Source organism: Meles meles, chromosome 4, assembly GCF_922984935.1.
Source record: "Meles meles chromosome 4, mMelMel3.1 paternal haplotype, whole genome shotgun sequence".
In the NCBI taxonomy this organism is placed as follows: domain Eukaryota; kingdom Metazoa; phylum Chordata; class Mammalia; order Carnivora; family Mustelidae; genus Meles; species Meles meles.
Genome location: NC_060069.1, coordinates 87584315 through 87608962, shown reverse-complemented (window position 1 = coordinate 87608962; position 24648 = coordinate 87584315). Strand labels below are relative to the sequence as shown.

The window sequence follows — 24648 nt, the reverse complement described above, 5'->3', positions numbered from 1 at the left end:
CCTATGGTGGATGCCCAAAAGCCTGGCACTGTCCTCGACTCTCCTTCCCTAACGCTCCCTAATGCCTCATTTTTCAGCAGGGGCTATTAGTTCCACCTTTAAAATACAACCAGAATATGAAAACTTACCACCTCATCTGCTTCCACCCTGGTCCAAGTCTCATTTTTTTTAAACCCAGATTATTGCAATAGGTCTCTAACTGATCCTTGATTCCACCCTTGTCCTCCGCAGTCACTTAACCCACATGTCAGCCAGAAGAGGACTTTACAGAGTGTTCATCAGATCATCACTCTCCAGCTCAAGCCCTCACATGGTTACTAGTATAAAATCTGAGGTTCTGACCATGGCCTCTAAGGTTCCCTTTCCTCCTCCTGCATCCAGCCCCCTGCCCGCCCTGGATCTCATCTCACATTCTGTCCCCTGTTTGCTCTGCTCTGACCTCTAGCCTCCTTGCTTTTTCCATCTCAGGGCCTGGAATGCTCTTCCCCCATAACTCCCTGTAGCTCATGACTTACCATTTAGGAGTCTTCACCAGTGGCGCCTCCTCAAAGAAGCCCTCCTGATCACCCTACTTAAAACAGTGCTCTTGTTACTTCCTCTCTCTCATTCTCTTTAATCTTTTTCATAGCACCTTTTATACATTGATAAATATGTATATTTATCAATATACATATATAGACGTATATATATATACACACATATATATATTTATATATATTTATATATAATATATATTTATTATATATTAATTAATTAATTAATAATTAATTAATTAATATATTTATATATATTTATACATGTATATGTATAAATATACATATAAATATGTATATTTATCTCTTTTGAAAGAATATGAGAGTCACAAGGGCAGGGCTTTTTATTTCTAATCCCCTGAATTGACACGACCAACTTTATAGTGTAATTTATTTTTTCTTACCCATTTTTTTCTCACTTGCCAAATTTGGGAACTGCTAAATTACTAAGAAATAGCCCTTTCCTAGAAGCCAACTTTACAACTGAAAGAAGAAAAATATAGTTTTTAATTAAAGGAAGTATATTTAACCTCTTCCAGCTTTTGCACTGTGTTAACTGAAGTTATTGCGTTTCCAGTACATGCCAGATATTGGGCTATAATTGGGGAGTTTAAAATTCCATGTGGTGGTCTCTGCCCTTAGGACCTTGCCTTCAGCTACCAGCATGGAAGCATTCGACCACACACAGTATGCGGTAAATGCTGTGTGGGTGTGGAGAGATCATCTCTGCTCATTCCACCTTGAGTATTTGCAGATACAGTACTCGCAGATGTTTTCCTTACAGTTCTGTGCATCCCTCTCTCATTCTCTCCCTCTCTCTCTTTCTCCCTTCCCTTCCTTTCCCTTTCCTTGTATGTGCATGGAGGCGTACACACAGATACACCTCCCTGCATGCCCTCTTTTTAAATAAAATTTTTAAATTTTTTGAAGATCTTACTTATTTGAGACAGAGAGGGGAGAAAGAAAGAGAGCACAAGCTGGGGGGCAGGGATACCAGAGGGAGAGGGAGAAGCAGACTCTCCACTGACCAGGGAACCCGACAGGGGGGCCGATCCCAGAACCCCGAGATCATCACCCAAGCTGAAGGCATCAACCGACTGAGCCACCCAGGCGCCCCCCGTATGTCACCTTAACCACCTCCTTCTTCACTTCCTTAAGACACTCATTTGGAAGGAATACCTCTCTGATAACAGTCATTTGTGGGAAGCCTGTAAAGTCTATTAAAATGCCACCCCCCACTCCCCCCACCTCCGCCATGAGTACCTGGTAAAGTTGGAGTAACTGTAGAACTCTCTGTTTTCACTCCATGGGCATGTATTGAGTAGGGCCTTGTGGCCATGTTTTTAAAGATAATTTTAACGATGTCTCCAACATCTGCATGAAGTTGTGGACCTGGCAAGAGCAAAAAAGAAGACTGGCTTATATACCTATCAGATAAGAAGTTCTAACTCAGTAATAGAAACAAAGATCAGGTAACTTTCTTAGCATGAAGGCAGGAGTCATACTAAATTGCCAAATTGCTTCATACTAAACTACTCTTGGATTTACACCTGGTCTCAGAGGATTCAGAATAAAAACACTAGGAATGGTTGCCTCCAGAAATGGAAACCGGGGGTGCATTTTTCATCAAGAGTCCTACAGGACGTTTTGGCCTAAAAGTCCCCTGTAGGGCAATGGCCTAAACCTGCTGTGTCAGCTATGACCTTACCCTGACCAAGAGTCTTTGGGCAGCACTTACTCTCATTTCTCTGCATTTGGACTTCCAGACCTTCCTGAGTGTGAATTCGTGGCAGTACAGCATTTGGAAGGGTGGGTGGCACTACCCCTCCCATTTCTACCTTCTTCTGTAGCCAATCTTAGCTAGTCTGCTGCTAAGAATTTCCATAACCCAGCAACAATGCCATTCTCCCTTGGGCGTCTTATTTCAGGGGCTGAGGATAACATGCCTCAGGGTATCCTGTTACTATGGAAATATGGTGGGGTTGGGAGCGATGTCCCCTCCACTTGATGATTTTGCAGAAAATTCCCAAGACAACTATTGGTCAGGTTCTTAGACATTCTCTCTTAAAAGGATTCCTGAAAAATCAAAAGCAACTTTTCCCATGCCTTGTGTATGGTAACAATTTTTTCTTTCTTTATTTCCTTGTCTATGTGTACATTTTTTTCTCTTGGAGTTAACCACTAGATGGCAATTTAAAAAATAAACTAATAACTATGATTTGGGAGCTGGAAGAGAGGTGGAATAACAGAGAGAATCTGGTGAAGATTTTCAGTAGAAAATAATTTCTAGGAATTTCACCAAAATTCACAGGCATCAATTTGATGAACACCAGATACATATAATTTCACTAGCATATGGGATAATACATTGTTTCTGAGAAAAATAAGCAATATTTTTGAAATATTTTTAGAAAATACAGGCTTCTCATTTTTATTATGGAAGTTTTATTTTTATTTGAATACTTTTGACTATGAACTGGGAAATTAAACCCTTGGATGCATAGCTACCCCACACCCGATGATTAGAGTACCTAGAATTCCCAGATGTTCTTCTTCAGCATTTCTCTCCATGGGAACTCTGAACGTGCTGTCGGTGTATTGCCGATACACAACTTTCTTGTATTTGGAGCCTATGTAGAATTCTTCCTTATCTAAAAATGCATTCGAAACACTTGAAAAAAACAACACACACACTAAGGTTAGTAACTGTCTTAGTGAAAGTGGAAACTGAGTTTAAAATTTTGGCTAAAAACACAGTTTTCATTTAAGTAATTATGCAAATTTTTAATAGCATTCTCCTATTCCAGCAAGAGAGAGTAAGACTTTGAAAATAGATAGGCATGGTAGAAAGTGCTCCTTGCTGGGAGGAGCCATCCAAGACCTGTGCTGACTCTTCCACTAGCTAAAATGACCTCCAGCTAGTCATTGTCTGGTTGACCTTCAGGTTCCTCACCCCCAAAATGAGGTATAAGATGAGATGATCTTTAAAATTTCTCTATAACTCTAAAATTCTGAGCCCAGATTTCATCCATGAAGGGTTCTCTGGTTCCTGCGGTATTTCTGGTTTATAAGAGCTGAAATGGCCCAGTGTTTTTAACCACTCCTTTTATCTTAAGTTTGTAATGACTCCTCATGGCCCCTGTAGACTTTTTCTTTTTAAAGATTTTTATTTGTTTATTTTAGCAAGAGAGACAGAGGGAGATTGCAAGCAGGGAATGGGACAGAGGGAGAGACAGAATCCCATACAGACTGCCCACCAAGCACGGAGCTTGAAGTAGGGCTCGATCCCAGGACACTGAGATCATGACCTGAGCCAAAATCAGGAGCCGGTTGCTCAACTAACTGAGCCACCCTGATGCCCCAACTCCTGCAGCCTTCTGACTATTTTACTCCTGTCACCTGAAATAACCTTTCACTACTTTATACTGCAAACATACTCCCCCTTAGTTAGTCAAACTAACCGGCTAACATTTGCTTAGCTACAGGTTACCAGAGATGTTGGGCACCCCAGATCCGAACACATGTCTGATCTCTCAAATCATATCCATGAAAGCTTAGTGCATGATGTGTGAAATGATGGGGGAAGAGAGGTTGGAAAAGTCTTCACGAAGTGTCTGGTGATACTGTTCAACGTGCAGTTTCCAAAGCTCCGATAATGATCCTTTACTTACACTTCTTCACAATGAACTTATTTTTTACATTTCTATAATGTTCATGTTGTTGGTGGTTTTGAAGCATATTTTCCTATGAGTTCTTAGAGGACACAGACCATGTCTACTATACTGCCTTCAAGAATTTAAAATATTCTTCACACATAATGGTTTTAAGAATGTAAAGAACAGATTACTGAACCAATAAGGAACTCTCTGAAGGAAAAAATAAGAAAAGCAGCAAACAGCTGATCAGGAAATAATATTTAAGGTTTGAATTTAGGCATTGATTTTTGTTTAAGTTTGACAATCAATAGCAAGATAAGGACACATAAGCATAAGAAGACAATCCAACAGAAAAGAAAGAAGGAGCACTACAAAGAATCAAATGAGATAGATGGAAATTTTCCTGTGAGAAAAATGCCAGAACAGAAATTAATGAGCAAAGGTTCCTGGGAGGCATTCTGCTATGGTTCTGTTGTTACAGTTTAATGCAACTGTTCATGTTTCTAAAATTTAGCATAATTCTTAATACTCTGAAAGAGAAAACAAAAAAAAAATTGGGAATCCAAGACTGGAGACTTACTTTTGTTCTTGTAAGTGATGCAGCTCCCGTTCCCATTCCCTGCTTGGGGAATAATCCCATTCCACCTCTACTGCTGCGATGTAGTAGGTCCTTTGTGACAGGTAGTAGCTTGGATCGTCAGACTGTCCCCTGCATTTGTTCACAGTGTATTTCTGCTTCATGCCTCCTGTGTAGTGATCAGTTGTTAGGCATTCAACATCAAAAGTCCCTGGAATGGTAAATAAGCGTGTCAGTTCTTTGCTCAGCACCTTCTATGGCTCTTCAGCTCACTCAGGATCAACACGTGGCTCAGGTGGATGATCACATCAGCTACATTCAACTCTGTTCCAGTCACAGAGGCTTCTTTGCTGTTCTTAGAACAGGTCAAGTGTGTGCCTGCCTCAGGGCCTTTGCCCTTGCTGTTTCCTCTGCCTGGATGATCATATCAGCTACCGCTAACTCTGTTCCAGTCACAGAAGCTTCTTTGCTATTCTTAGAACAGGTCAAGTGTGCACCTGCCTCAGGGCCTCTGCCCTTGCTGTTTCCTCTGCCTGGAATACTCCTCCCCAAAATATCCACATAGCTTCTGTCCTCACTTTATTCCAGCTTCTCATTAATTGTCATCATCTCAGAGAATTGTTACCCACCTTCCCCCATCAGTCACAAGCCCCTTTTGCTGCCTTATTTTTCTTGATAACGTTTATAACCACTTGATATATATATATATACACACACACACATTTATATGTAAAAATATACTTGCTTCTTGTCTGTCTCCCTGCATTAGAATTTCCACTTCACAAGAAAAGGCACTTGATGTCTTTTGTTGGCTGTTGTATTTACACTTGTCTAATGAACGAAGGAAGAGGTGACACTGGCCTTGTCTTCCATTGTAGTGGTTTATGATGAAGCCTGAAGCAAGTTAGTGTGTTTCACGTTTTGGTTAAAGTTCTTTCTTTCTTGTTTCAGTTTGTCTCACTCATTCAGAACCAGGCCACAGGTATCTCTGAGGTTGCACGGCTATCATTCTAGCACGGGACACTTAAATGCAAACAGCCAACAAGCCAACAATACATGAAGGCTACAGAGAGATTACCAAAAGTCTAACTGCAAGGCTGTCAAAGAAGTCATTCCCAGCTATCGTTAAAAGGAACATAACTTAAAAAGAAAGCATCCCGAGGACTCCATTATGTGGAAATGGGAAAAACCACAGTCTGCTCTTCACTTGTCACTCCTTCCCCTCCCCTCAGCAGGCAGGAAATGGACCTATCTGCCACACGCTTAGCTAACAGCGGCCCAGACGTACTCTTCAAGGGAGGGAAGGGCACACACTTGGCAGGCTTGGGAAGGGATGAGTTGATTACCCAACCCAGCTTTTTAAGCCAAAATGACATGAATCCATTCAGTGGAGACCTGTCTTGGATTTAAAGAAATGTACCTTCAGTATCAGGCTGCATGAGGAGTGTAACACTTGTTTGAGGGAAGAGGTTTGCTGTGTCTCTTCTTTCTCCTTTCGACAGATACGTGTTTCCTGTGAAGTAAATCCCGTGTACATCAGCCTCATTTCCAGCACTGAATAAGTACCACATGACTGAATCTCCTTGGCACATGTTGAGACCAGGCTGATTCCCGTACATGAATCCATTCATGGCTGTAAAAGTCGGGAAATAATATTTTGAAAGTGATTTATCTTATGTCCTCCTACGTGACAACATCCCAGATTTTCCAGAGCCAACTTTGTTGATCTAATTTTTGAAAGACCCATTCATGCCGCCCCAACCCATTATGCAACAGGAGTGTCTCTGCAACCCCCTGCTGTACCCAGCACCTCAGAATGTCCCTGGCTAGAAGGGGAAGAGCTGAAGGCAGGGTTCTTGAAGTTCTGCAATGTTCTTCCCAGCTAACCATTTCTTAGTTCTCTCAAGAGTTGGATTTGTGAGGACCCAAATGAATGAATAATAACAGCTATTCCTGGGCACTGCAGACTGGAAATGTGTTTGTTGCTCTGGATGGAAAATTGTCTGATTCATCTTGAATAACAGGGAAGAGTGAATGCATAAAGTTTTCTTTCACTGCTCTTGCTAATAGCTAATAATCTTGACTTCTCCAAAATGTAAAAATGCGAACTCAAAAGAAATATTATCATGATTGTGACCAGTATTGATTCAGTTAAAAAAGCAACATGAGTTTTTAACACCACTTTACATTCCTTTCTTCTTACTATGGTGATTTTCACATGTAGTCCATTAGCAGTGTGGGCATTCTGAACAATTAGTTCACTGTTTCTAACCCTCTAGAATTATTCTGGGAATGAAAAAGAAAATCTGATGCTAGGTTTAAATTAAATAAGAATTTCTGGAGGTTGCCCTGAGCATTTAAAAAATAGTTTTAACAGTTCTAATAAAACTCCCAGGGGAATTCTAATTTGTAGTCCAGGATGAGATTCATTAAAGTTCACCAACAACATAGGCCACATCTTTCTTTATTTTGAATAATAAAATGAAGCTGTCGCTATTAAACCACAGGCGAGAAAAGCATCTAATCAAGTAGTTCTCAAATTTAGGCATATCACAACGATGTAGAAGGTTTTGTTACATAGAGATTGCTGGCTCCACCCATAAAGTTTCTGATCCAGTAGGTAGGAATTGGGGCCCCAGAATTTGCATTTCTAACAAGTCCCTGGGTCATGCTAATGGTGCTGATCCAGGGACTACATTTTAAGGACCAGGTATCTAATTGATAGATTTTATGTTTTATTATTCTAGATTAAGCAAAATGAAAAATAATTGACTGATACTTTAAATATTAATATTACCCTCAGAGTTGTATTTAATCATTTGTTAAAAATTAATCAATGGGCAAAGTAGTTAGCATTTTGGTTTCATTAAAAGCGCTACACGGGCCGTACTGAAATAACTTAATATTGGCAGGTGATGCATACTCACAGTGCATCTTATTAGATTCCTGAAAATCTTCATCTTCCTTATTCACCAGATGAGGTGCAGTTGTAAACATTCTAATATTCTCATCCAGGAGTAAACTTTCATTCTCATCAAACACTGTGGGAAACAGGTAGAACTCCTTGTCTACATTTTTCTGTAAATTGAGACAAGAATAATGAGGTGAAGATAGGACGAGTGAAGCAGAAAGACTTCCATGCACACAGTACTATTTGGGCACAAATTCACCAAAGGAAGGATAAGAAGTTTCCATTCCTCTTTGTAGATGGGGCTCGTGAAATAGTCCAGTTGATTACCAGAGTTTTCATTCCTATCTTTGTAGTAGGTTTTTGATTCAACATGATCTAAGTCTCTCTCTGCACCTACACCTTCTCACTCCTCTCCTCACCCTCCTGCCAGCTCTGCCCATACCACTGAACACACCAAAAACAGTGACTAAAATAGGGGGAAAATGTGCCTGTGCCAAAAATTAGGGGAAGTGTAATCTGCATTCATGAAAACTTGAAGAACTTCTGTAAGGTAGAGCAGGGGAAGCAGATAAAGGGAGAAATCCTCTTCAGTGAAGAAATAGTCTGTCAAAAAAGATAAAGAAATAAAAAGCCTTCTGACTGAGGAGGACCAGGAATTCACACAATCTCCAGTTACGTGGACAAACATTCTCACTTCCTTGCTGTCCCTAGTGAAACATAAATGAGCAGAAATGCTCTCTGGCCTAGGGAATATGTCAGTAGTTCAGAAGAAGGCAATCAGTCTAAGAAATCAAAACATATGAGCCCCTGAAAACTAGATACTCCCTCAAAGAAAAATTTAGAGATTATTGCACATCTTTTTTCTGAAATAAATTTTTTCAGATGAAAAATACGATTATCAAATTTTTAAAATCCAACTAAAGTAGAGACCTGAAGGTTAGATCTTATAGAAAACTGAATCCGTGGTGGGGATAATTTTTTTTTAAAAATATTTATTTATTTGAGAAACAGAGAGAGTTGAGGGAGAGGTAGAGGGAGAGAAAGTCTCAAGCAGACTCTGCACTGAACATGAAGCCTGATGTAGGACCTGATTCCATGACCCTGAGATTATGATCTGAGCTGAAACCGAGAATCTGACAACTAACTGACTGCACCACCCTGATGCCCCTGTGATGGATATAATTTTTAAGAAAGCGCCCATAAATCAGAAGAAAAGATTGAAAGATGAAAAATACATACATAGTAATGATTTCAGAAAGAGAGACATTATAAAAGGGGGAAAAGCAATGATAATAAATAATTGTGGAAATGTTTATCACCAGAAACAGAAAATTCATATTCAAAAGCTTCACTGAAAACAAGGCAAAAGTAGTCATAGAGATCTATGCTTAAAAATAGAATGGCAAAATTTCTGAATTTCAGACATAGACAAATTTCTACAATAATTCATTTTAAAAATGTTACCACAAACATTAGACTTCTCTAGTACAATAAATGTCAGAAGAAGATGGAGTAGCATTTATGTTTTTGAGGGGGAAAGATCATGATACAGAAATTCTATACCTAGCAAAGAACAACAAAAATACATTCTTACATGTGTAGGGATTGTAATAGAGGACTGCTACATTCACTTGTATTCTGATCTATAGAGAAAACTTCAGTGAAAAGTGTATAGGCCATATTTTCCAATCACAATGCAACAAAACTAAAAAGTACTAATAAAGGAACAAAAAGTTAATAAAATTAAATATTTGATCCTAATAACTCTTAGAGAGGAAGCAAACATGAATTACTAAATATTTAGTAAGCAATGTCCATGACAACAAGGCATAATGCATGGGATACACTAAACATATAAACTGAAAGTCTGAAATACTTTTATTTTTTTAATTTTTTTAGAGAGAGAGCACAACACTCATGTATGCACAGGAGTGGGGGAGGGGAGGGGCAGTAGTAGAGAGAGAAAATCTTTTTTTTTTTTTAAGATTTTATTTATTTGACAAAGAGAGATCACAAGCAGACAGAGAGGCATGCAGAGAGAGAGATAGGAGGAAGCAGGCTCCCTGCTGAGCAGAGAGCCCAATGTGGGACTCGATCCCAGGAACCTGAGATCATGACCCGAGCCGAAAGCAGAGGCTTAAACCACTGAGCCACCCAGGTGCCCCGAGAAAATCTTTTTTTTTTTTAATATTTTATTTATTTATCTGACAGAGAGAGAGAGAGACAGTGAGAGAGGGAATACAAGCAGGGGGGAGTGGAAGAGGGAGAAGCTGGCTTCCCACTAAGTAGGGAGCCTGATGGGGGCTTAATCCCAGGACCCCAGAATCATGACCCGAGCCAAAGGCAGATGTTTAACGATGGAGCCACCCAGGTTCCCTAGAGAGAGAGAATCTTAAGCAGGCTGCTCTCCCAGTATGGAGCCTGACACAGGGCTCGATCTCATGACCCTGATATCATGACCTGGGCTGAAATCAAGAGTTGGACGCTTAGCCAACTGAGCCACCCAGGCATCCCTGAAATACTTTTTATTTAAAGTAAAACTAAATAAAAATAAATGTTTGTAAATATCTGAAAATTTTAAAAAAGTAAAATGAAAAAAAGGAGAAAGTAATTAATAAAGGCAAAAGAGAAACCGTTTAATAAATTAGAGCACAAATTTAAATGGCAAAACCTAAAAACGTATCATTTGAAAAGACTGATGAAATACCCAAATCAAACCAAAAATTTGGGTTACCCCAAATATACCACAATAGACCTGAGAAAAGAATATAACCGCATATCTGGGGAAGGAACAAAAGATCATTATGTACAATAAGTGTGATAAGTTGACTTAAAGGAAGGTACCTGAATAGACCAATATCCACAGGTGAAATGAAAATATGATTAAAACACATTATGATAGACAGACAGACAGAAAGAAAGAAACCCTAACTACTTCTTTTTAAAAGTCACACCGTTAAAATAATTTTACAATCTCTTTCAAATCTCTAAGGAGCAGATGATTCCTATCTATTTAAACAGTTCCAAAGTATTCAAATCTTCCCAATTTACTTAATTGGGAAGTATAAATCTTCTCAATTTATTTAATAAATATAGTAAAACCATGATGTAATACCTAAAAAAGCACACACAAAATCTAAAATAATATCACTTACAGCTTAAATGAGAAATTCTAAATAAAACACTATCAAATTCAACACAGAAATATATTGAGAAAAAAAAAAAAAACCTAAAAAGCCACCGTGCTCATACCATCAGCATTTTTCACAGATCTAGAACAAACAATCCTAAAATCTGTATGGAACCACAAAAGACCCCAAATAGCCAAAGCAACCCTGATCAAGAAAAGCAAAGCTGGAGGCATCACAATTCCAGACTTAAAGCTTTTATTACAAAGCTGTAATCATCAAGACAGTATTGTACTGGCAAAAAAACCCCAGACACATAGATCAATAGAACAGAATAGAAAACCCAGAAATGTACCCACAACTATACGGTCAAGTAATCTTCAACAAAGGAGGAGAGAATATCAGTGGAGAAAAGACAGTCAACAAATGGTGTTGGGAAAACTGGAGAGCAACATGTGGAAGAATGAAACTGGGACACTTTCTTACACCATACACAAAAAAATAAATTCAAAAATGGATGAAAGACCTAAATGTGAGATAGGAAACCATCAACATCCTAGAGGAGAATAGAGATAACAATCCCTCTGACTTTGGCCACAGAAACTTTTTACAAGAAAGACATGTCTCTAAAATCAAGGGAAACAAAAGCAAACATGAACTATTGGGACTTCATGAAGATACAAAGTTTCTGCACAGAGAAGGAAACAATCAACAAAATAGCAACCTAAAGAATGGGAAAAGATATTTGCAAATGACATATCTGATAAATCTATAAATAACTTATCAAACTCAACACCCAAAAAACAAATAATCCAGTTAAGAAATGGGCAAAAGACATGAACAGATTTTCCAAAGAAGACATATAGATGGCTAAGAGACACTTGAAAAGACCCTCAACAAACCAAACCACAATGAGATCCCACCTCACACCTGTCAGAATGGCTAAAATCAACAACACAAGAAACAACAGGTGTTGACAAGGATGTGGAGAAAAGGGAACCCTCTTACACTGCTGGTGGTAATACAAATTGGTGCAGTCACTCTGGAAAACAGTACGGAGGTTCCTCAAAAAGTTAAAAATAAAACTACTCTACTATCCAGCAATTGAACTACTAGACATTTACCCAAAGGATACAAAAATACAGATTCTAAAGGGTATGTGCACCCAAGTGTTTATAGCAGCATTATCAATGATAGCCAAACTATGGAAAGAGCTCACATGCCCATCAACAGAAGGATAGATAAAGAAGAGGTTGTGTGTGTATGTGTGTGTGTGTGTGTGTGTGTGCGTGTACCTACATATGTGTGTGTATATATGTGTATGTGTATATATATATATATATATATATGAATAATACTCAGTCATTAAAAGAATGAAATCTTGCCATTTGCAATGATGTGGGTGGAACTAGAGGGTATTATGCTAAGCGAAATAAGACAGAGAAAGACAAATGCCATAAGACTTCCTCACATGTGGAATTTAAGAAACAAAACATATGAACATATGGGAGGGGCTAAATAGAGAGGGAAAAAAGCCATAAGAGACTCTATAGAGCAAACTGAGGGTTGCTGGAGGGAGGTGGGTAGGGGATGGGCCAGAAGGTTGATGGGTATTAAGGAGGGCACTGAGTGTTGTTATAAGTGACAAACCACTGAATTCTATTCCTGAAACTAATATTGCCCGTATGTTAACTAACTAGAATTTAAATGAAAATTTGAAAACAAACAAAAAAACTCACAGTGTTCAAGTAATGTTTTTCCTGAGAAGTGCGAGACTGGTTCAACATTAGGAAGTCCTTAATGTATTTCAACATGCTTACAGATCAAAGGAGAAAAGATACATAATAATTTTTTAAATAAAAATGTTTTAAATAAAAATTTTTAAATAAAATTACACATTTGGCATTAGCTATTCCATTCACTTTCCCTGAGATCTTTGCAAGGCTTCCTCCTTGAAATTTAGATCTCACCTCAAATATTACATCCACCTTATCTAAACTAGAATTTCTGTTCACTATTACATTACCCTAAATAGATATTCCATGTTCATGGATAGGAAGACTCAATACTACCAAGCTGTTAGTTCTTCCCAATTCAATCTATAGATTCAATGCAGTCCCAATAAAAATACCAGAAAATTATTTGTGAATATCAACAAAGTGATTTTTAAGTTTGTACAGAGGCAAAAGGCCAAGAATAACCAAATTAATACTGAGAAAAAGTCAGAAAACTGGACATTTCCCAACTTCAAAACTTACTACAACACTGCAACAATCAAGACACTATGTTACTGGTGAAAGAATAGACCAATAGATCAATAGGAAGAACTGAGAGACCAGAAGTAGACTCACATAAATTTAGTCAACTGATCTCTGATAAAGGAGGAAAGACAATACAGTGGAACAAAGATAGCCTTTTCAACAAATGGTGATGTAACAACTGGACTTTTACAAGCAGAAAAAAAAAAAAAGAATCTAGACTCAGATCTTACACTCTTCACAAAAATTAACTCAAAATGGATCACAGACCTAAATGTAAAATAAATAAAATAAATGTAAAATAAATAAGGCTTCTAAAAGACAACATAAGAAAAATCCAGATGGCCTTGGCTAGAACTTTTGAGATACAACACCTAAAGGCACAAACTATGAAATAAATAATAGATAAACTGGACTTCATCAAAATCACAGTTTATGCTCTTTATTATCTTAAGATAATGCCCAGATAAGTGAGAAGACAAGCCACAGACTGGGAGAGAATATTTGCAAAAGACACATCTGATAAAGAACAGTTATCCAAGATATCAAAGAAGTTTTAAAACTCAACATTAAGAAAACAAACAACACTATTAACCAATAAGCAAAGACTTTAACAGATACCTCACCAAAGAAGATAAACAGATGAAAAACAAGCATATGAAAAAACATTCTACTTCATATACTTCATACTTCATATATCATTAGAGAAACGAACATCAAAACAAAAACGGGTTACCACTATACACCTATCGGAATGACCAAAATCTGGAACACTGAACACACCAGATACTGTCAAAGATGTAACACAACAGGAACTCCTGTTCATGTCTAGTGGGAATACAAAATGGTATAGCCATTTTTGGAAGACAGTTTGGTATTCTTACAAAACGAAATGCACTTTTACCATACAGTCCAGCAACTGGGCTCCTTGGTATTTACCCAATGTGGCTGAAAACTTATGCCTACACAAAAACCTGCACATGGATATTTATGGCAGCTGTATGCACAATTGCCAAAACTTGGATATAACCGGGATGGTCTTCAGTAGGTGACTGGATAAAAAATCTGGTACATTCAGGCAATGGAACATGACTCAGCACTAAAAAGGAATGAACTACTGAGCCATGAAAAGACTTGGAGGAAGCTAAAATGTGTATTACCAAGTGAAAGAGGGCAGTCTGAAAAGGCTATATACTGTATGATTCTAACTACAGCATTCTGGAAAAAGGGAAAAATTTTAAATTATTAAAAAGACCAGTAGTTACCAGGGGTTGGGGATTGGTAATAAGACATAAATAGGTGGAAAAGGATTTTTACAGCAATGAAAATATTCCATATGATTCCATAATGGTGGACTCTTCCATTATACACTTGTCTACACCCACAGGATGTAAACACCAAGAGTGAATCCTAAAGTAAACTATGGACTTTGGATGATAACAATGTGTCAACGTAGGTTCATCAACTGTAACGCATGTGCCCTCTGTTGGAAATGTTGATACTGAGGGAGGCTGTGTGTGTTGGGGAGCAGGGGGGGAGGGGATATATGGGAAATCTCTATTTTCTTCTTAATTTTGCTGTTAACCTTAAAGTGCTCTGAAAAGTTAAATTGACAAAAATAATAATGAAAAAACAAAAAACTCTAAAGCTAAAAATAAAAGGTGCTTATAATAAGGGAATAAGTAAGAGGGGAGAAAGGATAGGAGCTAGACTTCTTTGAATATGTCTCTTTTTGTAGATTTAAAGTTGGGACCAGGAAATATTTTACATTATTATAAATAATATTACAATTTTAAAGGCAATCCCTAAAAGAAACAGAAGTAAAATTAAATAAACCTGTGTATCTGGTGGATAACAAAACTACACAGAGAGGAACTATTCCAACTGACTTTAACTTTGTAATTTGACTGAACATCCCCAGTGGGATCTACTCTACGGACCAAAAGGGCAGCAAACAAATCTTAAATTGTTTTCAGTAATTATATTCTGGCTGCAGTGTTGTAATTATGATTCTGAGGCTATTGTATGTATATTGTGGGATGAATTGAGTAAATGTTTATGTTGGTATCATTGAGAACTAAGATTTTTTAGTGCAGCAGAAGGGAATACTGATGTAAGATGAATAAAGTTAAGTAAAAAACAATAAGAATCCTTAGACCTGAATTTGAATAGAAAGTATCAATATGAATCCATGATGAATTTTCTTAAAAAAGTACCTTTTCTAGTTCTGCCCTAGAAAAGGGCTAGGAACAATAATTAAGCCAATAGAAATGAGTACCCATAGTTCCCAGATTGTGGTTCTGAATATAATTTCTTACTGAAAAGAACTAGGGCTTTTTGGGAGAAATGGTTGATTCTAGGTCTGACTCAGAAAGTATATAATATGAACCTAAAATAGTTTTTTATACTAAAAATCAAGGAAGATTCAAGGACTACTAAGTTCATCTGAAAATGAAGGAATCAACCAGAACAAATCTCCTCCGTGGCAAAAAAGAAAATTTGGGGGGCATCTGTAGGGATAATATCAGTGAATTCAAACACACCAAATATTCTTAAATCCATGAGTTCATAATAGCACTTAACAAGACAAAATTATTAAGAATCTTTGAAGTATGTTAGAGGAGAACTATTACTTTGAAAACTTGTAAGTAAAGGGAAAGAATCAAACATTTGTCACTCCTTTCTTATAGAATATGTACCTCAGGCTAACCAAATAATCCATGGAGGGAAGTTTCTGTTTATGGAAACATACTGGCTAATAAATAAAGAATGATGGGATCAGGATGTTACTATTATACAATCCCTGATTATGAATCTAAGAAATGGTTCTCAGGGGCCGACAACATTCCTAGCTGATGGAAGTACCCAGTAGCACACATGAAGCAGTACTGGGGGGAAAAAAAAAATCTAACCTGAATTTGATCAAATCTGTAGATCTAGCCACCAATTTATAAGAAATTGAGGGAAACAGAAAGAAACAGACTGAATGACACCATAGGAGTATGAGCAGTAAATCCAGGCATGGGAAACTTCCGTAAGATAAATGACCCTTGCAACAGGAAAAAAATGCAAGGAGATAACCTTGAGAAACACAACAACTGATTGCAATGTGTGTCATTATTTGGGTACTGATTCAAACAAACTTGAAACAATTAAGAGGCAGCTGGAAAAGTGGGAACACTGATTAGAAATGTGATGAAAAATTTGATTAAAAATTGATGATACTAACATTATTATGATGATCCTAAGTTATGATAATTATACTGAAGGCATTTTTTTTAAAGAGTCCTTATCTTTTATAGGTTCATATTACAATACTTAGAGATAAAAACACGATGGAGTTAGGTATTTCTCTTTCCTGGTCAAATGGTCATTTCCTCCTTTCTAAAAATGCTTTAAGCAGTACTTTCCTCAGTGAATGTTGAGTGGCCAATTATCATTTTTTATTTGTGTGTTGAAGTCTAAAAGTATCATAAAAGACCCTGGGTTCCAAGAAAAGTCTGTTTCCAACTCATCATGAAATAATCATGTCAGCCAGAGAATTTATGCATAGGAGAGCTCTTATGAGCTGGAGAAAAATTTGTAATAAATATTATGTATTAAATTCTCACAGTCTCAAAACCCACAATTTTTCTTATAATAATGATAATTCAAAGGGATTGGGAAGTCATTTATATTTTCCCTCATTGGACTCACCAGTCTCCCGTTTGCATGTAAACTTCCTTTCCTACATATTTTCATTGGCCCGATAAGCCCAGTGAATATATCTTTGGTGGGATCCACAGCAGAATAATACATCTTAGATAGGCAGATGGGATCTTTGTAAGTGGGTCCCACATCTGTGGGGACAGTCCATTCGTAGGTGAATGTTTGCTTGGGTGCTACACGTGAAGCTGGAGGAGGAGGCACACCTGTGAGAAATGTCACATTGGAGAGGTTAAGTATGCTTTCTAATGTGGTCATTTGAGCCACCAAGTAGACCGGGTTTAGTCCAAGGCAACCCCCTTCTCAGTTCCTTATTACGAATTAGAATGAAATCCTACTTGGATGGTGTCCCACTTGTGCTCCTGTGTCAGGTCACAAATGGGTGTGATTTCCTTCAGGAAGCCTCCTCTTAACCGGTCTGTGACTGGTGCCTGCTATGGTCTGAATATTTGTGTCCTCCTAGAATTCACATATTGGAATCCTAATGCCCAATGAGATAGTCCTAGAAGGTGGGACCTTTGGTGGATGATTAAACCATGAGACTAGAGCCCCCTAAATGGGATGAGTGCCCTTAAAGAGAGATCCCACAGAACTCCCTAGCCCCTGCTACCACATGGGAATACAGCAAGAAGTGTGAGACCCAGAAAAAGGTCCTCATCCAACCATGCTGGCCCCCTGATCTTGGACTTCCAGTTTCCAGAACTGTGAGACATGAATTCCTGTTGTTCATAAGCCACCCAGTCTGTGGAATTTAGTTACAGCAGCCTGAATGGACTAAGACAGGGCTGCTCTCACAGACTCTGATGATGTCCCCAACACCTTTCATGCTAGGTTATGTGTATTTCCCCCACAAACAGAATGTAACTGCCCTGAAGGGGGCAGTGTCCCTATACTTCCTTTGCTAGAACAACACTTGAAAAGAGGGCATATTCCATACATGTTCTATTGAAAAAACTGAATTAAAAATAACTTCAGAACTAAAAGGTAACTGCAGATGATCCTGTTCAAATACCCTGACTTTATACTTGGGGAAACTGAGGCCAGAAGGACTGAATAATTTGCCCACAGTCACACCGCAAGAGGTGGCAAAAGCACTCGTCTTCATTTGTCAGCCTGATGTATAGAAATACCCAAATGCGTGCATAAAATGGAATATTTGTATTATTAAAGTTATATTAAAATGCTTATAATGCCAAGGAAACAAACTTAGTATAAAAATACAATGACAAGTATTTATAGACTATGATCTCAACTACATTCAAATATATATTATATGTTCACAGATGAAAGGGGTTATATAAGAATATCATAGTGGTTATCCATAGAACTATAGATAATATTTTTGGCTGTACTTTTTCTATTTTTCAAATATTCTAAAACGAGCATCTAATCTTATAATTGCAAGAACATTTTTCAAATCTAAAAATCACCCAAGCACTACCCCAGAAATGTATAATTGATATAATCCCAATAAGTTCGTACCAGCATTGTCAAAAATCATCCAATTAAGGCAGGACAAAATTCCATATACCAGTTGGAAATGGAAGGAGAAGAGGTTAACTTGCTTCCTGGCATGATGCCTAAGAGTGATATATGGGCGGCTTCCTTGGAAGTTTCTGCCTTCAGTTTTTGCTGGGCAGTTTTCCCTGGCGGACCAGCATATTAGGTTGTTAAATGTAGTTTGGTTACAGAATATTGTACTCACTTTCACTCAGGGAGTTGTGAAGTGAGGTATAGTATGTGCCTTCATTGTTCTTGCTGACCCTCACCCCAACTGGCTCAATACTGAGGGGATATGTTCCTTTGTTATGGAAAGTGACTCTGATGGTATCTCCCACCTCTGCCCAAATGACAGGACCTAAGGACAAAGAGAGCATTATTAGTCTTCCTTGGTATATAACAAACAGAATACGTAAGACAGTTGTTTAATTTGGCTTGTTCTCTGGCAGAAACTGCTGGAAGCAACATCTTATTTCTGACAAATGGAACACCTGTTTTGTTTTGTTTTAAAGTCTGTTATGAAGGTGACATGGTGAGGCTAGAAAGAGATAATAAGGGCTTTCTGATTTATCTTCAGGTTAAGGAAATTTGTTATCATTTTTATTCAAGTTGGTTCACCGGCTTTATACATCGACAAGAAATTATTAGGTGTCTATACTCCTCATCCTAGCCTTCTGCTGGCCAGATGTGTGATATTTGTCCCAAGAGTCAGGGGACTGCTAGTTAAACCTTGACCACCCAAAGGGTAAGTTAAATTGTCTTGGATGTGAAGAGTAGCATTTTTATGGATTTTCTTTCACCAAAATTAATATTGTTACCAAATATAGAATAAAAACATATATAGTAGATATTTTATGTAATACATAAAATAGTATTTATTGAGAGCTTCTCATGTGCTTTTCTGAGTGTTAATGTGCATTAACTCATTTAATCCTTACAGCATCTTTATGAGGTAAGGACTGCTATTGTTAATTTTTTTAAGATTTATTTATTTATTTGAGAGATAGAGTGTGAACGCCTGCCGGGGAGCAGAGGGAGAAAGAAAGAGAAGCTGATTCCCTGCTGAGTTCAGAGGTGGATGCAGGACTCAATCCCAGGACCCAGAGATCATGACCTGAGCTGAAACCAAGAGTCAGACGCTTAACTGCCTGAACCACAGAGGTGGCCCAGGACTGTTATTGTTACTATTGTTCCCATTTACACAAAAAGAGCAGGCAGAGCAAACAGTACTTTCAGAGGTCACATAGCTCATAGGGCGAGGCATGAGGACAGTCTGAATTCAGACTCTGTGTGCTTACCACTATATTCTTTCTGAAGGTTTGAGCAAGAACAGGTCTCTGGGTTGTGCACAAGGTTCTAAGACAGACTCTGCCTTTTTCATTAGTAGCCTGGAGTTTAATTCTAGAGGAATGCACTTTCAGTTAAGAATAGAGGCTAATGACTTTGTTGTCAGTTTCTTTTATTTTTGTTGTTGTTGTCAATTTAAACCAAGTCATAAACACACATTTCTCCTTACCTTTTTTTAAAAGAATTTATATACTTATTTGAGAGAAAAATAGCAACAGAGCATGAATGGGGAGGAAAGGGACAAGCAGACACCCCACTGAGCAGGGAGCCCAATGTGGGACTCAATCCCATGACCCTGGGATCATGACCTGAGCTGAAGTCTAATCAACTGAGCCACCCAGGCACCCCTCTCCCTACCTCTTGAAGGAAAAAAAAAAATCATCCTTTGAAGTCAGCAGAGCTTTTAATGATGAAGATTTACTATTGGTAATTTACATTGGAAAAGTAATTAGCTGCTACCCTTTAATTATTGAATGAACTGTCCACATCCCTAGTTAATATGTAGAAATCATACTGTGGGTCCTGAAGTTTCTGTTCTTTCTGAGATTGGGAAGGTAGCCCAGGACAAGAGTACAACAGTCACAGATATTTTGCATGGACTCACCCAGGATGCCAAGATGTTCCTCTTCAGGGCCTCTCTTCTTTCGATTTGTGAAGGAGGCATCTGTGTACTCACGATAAACCAGCTTTTTATAAGATCCTCCAATTCTTGTAGTACCCTGTTCAAAAAATACCTCTGAAGCACTGCCAAAAGAAAAAGGGTTTAACACTGGAGTTGAGAGCAGAACAAAAAGCAGGCATTCACATAGGAGAAATTGCAAAGCAAAATTATGACCAGTGCTCAGAGGCAATGTTATTTATGATTTGCTAAATATTCAGACAGAAGCGGATGGGACTAGGCACCTCGTAGAAGGCTGTTCAATTAATGAGTGGGGTATCATGGTGTAGAGTTTTCATTTTTTTCAAGCAAAGTGGAAAATTTTAGGATGACTCACATCAACCGCTGATAGTCATTAATTGTTCTACATTAGAATCTTTTAAACAAATTACAAAATGTTTAAAATTCAGTTTCTAGTGTGTATTGCATATTAGCACCAGCTGGGTACTTAGGAGCTTTCATTTATTATCTGAAACTCACATGATACGGCAACAAGTTGGCATTATTCTCCCCTTCATTCTTACAAATGAAGAAATTAAATTTCAGAAAAGCATGTGACTTGCCAGAGTCAACCCATTCCTCTCTTCTCCCATTTCATGAATGTATTGGACATCCGCCTTTTGCCAGGAAACTTGTTACGTGTTGATGGCATAATCAGAAGCTGGACCCATCCCTATCCACAGGGACTTTATACTGATCGGAGAAGACAGACTATGAACCAATCAACATAATAACATGCAATAAGCACAGGGTGTTATGGAACATTCTCCTGGTCTTAAGGGAAGTGTTGGGAAGAGGCCCCAAAAACTTTCCAAAGAAAGTGGTTTTTCAAAACGATCTAGAAGAGAGAGAGAGTCAAGTTAGAAAGACGAAATATATTTGGTGGGGAGAATGGGGTGGGTGTTTACAAAGAAGCAACACCCTATAGAAGGTTCAGAGGAAAGACCGAATGGGGCATGTTTCGTGAAATATGACTGGAGCATGGAGTACGGGACAGGGCAAAAGAGAGAGAAAGAGGCAGGAGAGAGAGAGTGAGGCTTGAAGAGATAGGAGGTGGGTAGCAGGACCCAGTTAAAGTTTCAGTACTCCATCCCAGAGCAGTGGGAAAGCTCTGAAAGATGTGAGCATTCAGGAGTAGCTTTTGAAGAGGATCCCTCAGGTGGGGAAAAACTAGACAACCACTGGAGACATTTAGGATATACTGAGGCAGTACCTAATGAAGAGAGAAGGAGGGAGTGGTGACGCGGGGATTCAGGGATGGTGCTCAGGTTTCAGGCTTGACTGAGGGATGCACAATGATTGATAGTATTCACATAGAGGAGGAAGCTCAGACATACGGGGAAGACAATACTGATTTGAAGGGACCTCATCCAAGTGGGGTGTCTTTTAAACAATTTGAAGTGTAAATCTACAATTTACAAGATGCAGCGTTGGAATCATTGCATCTGGACGTCAGTGTAGCCTGGGACCTAAACATCTGCTTCAGGCGCAACTACCGACATGGTGTGTGTCATTGAGTAAGCTACATAACCTTTCCAAGTAGCTGGATGGCAAACAAAGCTCCCCTTAGGAGGTGATGTTTGAGCAGGGACTTGAGGCAGGGATGTGGCATAATCTCATCAGTATTTGGAAAACTTACTTTGGGTGCTTTGTAGAAAATGGACAATAGGGAAGGAAGTCTAAGCAGGGAAGAACGGCTGGGAGGCTGTGGGAGTCATTAGACATGGACAGTAGTTTCTGTGAATCTAAGGATACTGTCAAGAGAGTGAAAAGAAAACCTATAGAATGGGAGAAAATATTTGCAAACCATATATCTGGTAAGAAGTTAATATCCACAATATGGAAGGAAATCATAGGCTTTAACAACCACTACCAACAAGAACAAAAACAAACATCCCAATTCAGCAATGGGATAAGGACTCGAACAGATGTTTCTCTGAATCACCAACAAGACCATGAAAAGATGTTCAACATCACTAATCATCAGTAAAATACAAGTCAAAACCACAATAAGATACAACTTCACACCCAATAAGATGCCTATTATAAAAAAATGTTTATGAAATAAATATTGACAAGGAATGGAGAAATTGGAGCTCTTGTACATTACTGGTGGGAAGGTAAACTGGTACAGCCACTGTAGAAAATAATATGGCTGTTCCTCAAAAAATTAAAAATGCGATTGTCATATGATTGAGCAATTCCGTTCCTGGGATGTACACAAAAGAATTGAAAGCAGAGATGTAAACAATGCTCATCCTTCCATGTTCATAGTTGCATTATTCACAATAGTGAAAAATGGAAACAACCCAAATTTTCATCAACAGACAGATGGATAAATGAAATGCGATACATGTGTACAACGGAATATTATTGAGCCCTGAAGAAGAACAAATGCTACGACATGGATGAACCATGAAAACATTATGCTAAGTGAAATAAGCCAGACAAAAAGGACAAATACTCCATTATCCCACTGTATTAAGTGCCCAGAATAGGCAAATTCATAGAGAGAGGAAGTAGAAGTTATCAAGGATTGGAAGGCTACTATTTAATGGATACATACTTTCTATTCAGAATGATGGCAAAGTTCTAGAAATGGATAGTATGGATGATAGTACAATTTTGTGAACGTACTTAATACTGCTGGATTACACAATGCTGTATTTTCTCTTATTTTTTAAAAAATTAATTAGATGGGCGCCTGGGTGGCTCAGTGGGTTAAGGCGCTGCCTTCAGCTCAGGTCATGATCTCAGGGTCCTGGGATCGAGTCCCTCGTCGGGCTTTCTGCTCAGCAGGGAGCCTGCTTCCCTCCCTCTCTCTCTCTGCCTGCCTCTCTGTCTACTTGTGATCTCTCTCTGTCAAATAAATAAATAAAATCTTTTAAAAAATTAATTAATTAGCTAATTAATTAATTAACTAATTTTTACTTGACTTCAATTAGTCAAAGTATAGCGCTGTATTTTCATGAAAGGAAAGCTAATACATTGATCAGTCTAATTATACTCAGTATTTTCTGGGGAATTTGTTAAGCATCTGATAATTTTTAAAATCATTTTCTTTCATGAACTCAAAAGTCATATTTCTAAGGGGAGACTCATACCAAACACTTTAATAAATATTTAGCAGTGTAGTTACTCAGTTTCAGGTACCAATTATAATGTTAATTCCTGATTCCATCTTTTGTGGATCTTTCTTTCTCTTTCTTCCTTTCTCTATTTCTACTTTGTTTCTTTCTTTCGAGTCCTATTTTAAAATAATAGTCTTTTTCCTGAATTACCTTCCAGGGACTGTTAAGTTTTCTTTGGTGAAGATGTCTATTCCAGAAGGTGCATAGTTCCAGACGATTTCCTCAGCAGCGATGTAGTAATGTCTAACACGTTTCCCACGAATATTGTCCTCTGATGAAGGCTTGTTACAGTCTTGTACCTGGAAAAAGGCCTGGAGACCAGCTGAAAGCCACATGGAAGAAGACATTGGTTAATGGAGCCAATGGTATTTCCCTCCTATTGCCTTGTAAACACTGCCAGTGAAATAACAGATGGGAATTGAAGAAATAGACAGTTAGAAACAATACTAAAAATTATAGTAAACTGCGGTAACTAAATTACTGGTGGAAAATTCAAGCAGTAAAACTTCTCTATATGGCACAGAAAAGAGATATTAAACACTAGTATTTTTAAAAATATGGTACCAATCTTTGTGGTTTCACTTGTGAGGTCTTTTGGTGAGAAAAAAAGGACACACTAATAGGTAATTATGAAGAGAGGTTTGGCCTCGCTTCATATTTTAAGGGCCAAGGTGGAGTGGAGGAGGAGGAATAGAATGAGCATATATGATTATTGTTCTCAGACAAAAGCAAAATGGTTATGCACTCAGTGTGTTGGGTCTTCTGAGGCCAACGTCATATTTAATAGGTGAGGTTATGTCTGAAGGTCAGAGTTAACATACCAAAAGACCCAGATTATAGTTAATTTCTTCAGTAGATCAATATTACAAACTAGTATTTTTTCAAGAACTAAGAATGTTCTTATATCGAAGAGATAGAGGGGGAATTTAGTTAGTTAAACCAAGGAACAGCTGGACTCAAAGAACAAAGTTGGTTAAATTTGATAGAACCAAGAAAAAAAAAAAGCTATCTTTCAGTACCACATGCAAATCTTCTGGCATTTATGATAATGTGTATTTTACAAAGCTGAGAAGTTATATAGAGAATTATACTTTTAGGACAGGAGTACACAATCAGAACCAGTTGTTATTTCCCCCAAATTAGTACATTTTCACATTTCATTACTTTATAAAATTCCAGTCTTTCAGTCCTTTTTATTACATTATGATGTATACTGTCATAGGAATGAAATTACGTTTCCAGTT

The 24648-nt window shown here is 38.0% G+C and overlaps 1 protein-coding gene across 3 annotated transcripts in view; it reads right to left on the bottom strand.

Moving 5' to 3' along the window:
* The window catches only part of LOC123939803 (ceruloplasmin), a 58821-nt gene that overhangs the window by 20416 nt on the left and 13757 nt on the right, over positions 1 to 24648 (bottom strand). For all 3 annotated transcript variants that reach the window (XM_046001709.1, XM_046001710.1, XM_046001711.1), the window contains exons 6-14: positions 23555 to 23726; positions 20220 to 20359; positions 18474 to 18626; positions 16760 to 16974; positions 7694 to 7844; positions 6187 to 6399; positions 4770 to 4977; positions 3065 to 3204; positions 1797 to 1925 (exon numbers count right to left, since the gene is read on the bottom strand). In XM_046001709.1, the coding sequence (XP_045857665.1) occupies positions 1797 to 1925; positions 3065 to 3204; positions 4770 to 4977; positions 6187 to 6399; positions 7694 to 7844; positions 16760 to 16974; positions 18474 to 18626; positions 20220 to 20359; positions 23555 to 23726 (1521 nt within the window). The remainder of the gene's footprint in view (positions 1 to 1796; positions 1926 to 3064; positions 3205 to 4769; positions 4978 to 6186; positions 6400 to 7693; positions 7845 to 16759; positions 16975 to 18473; positions 18627 to 20219; positions 20360 to 23554; positions 23727 to 24648) is intronic.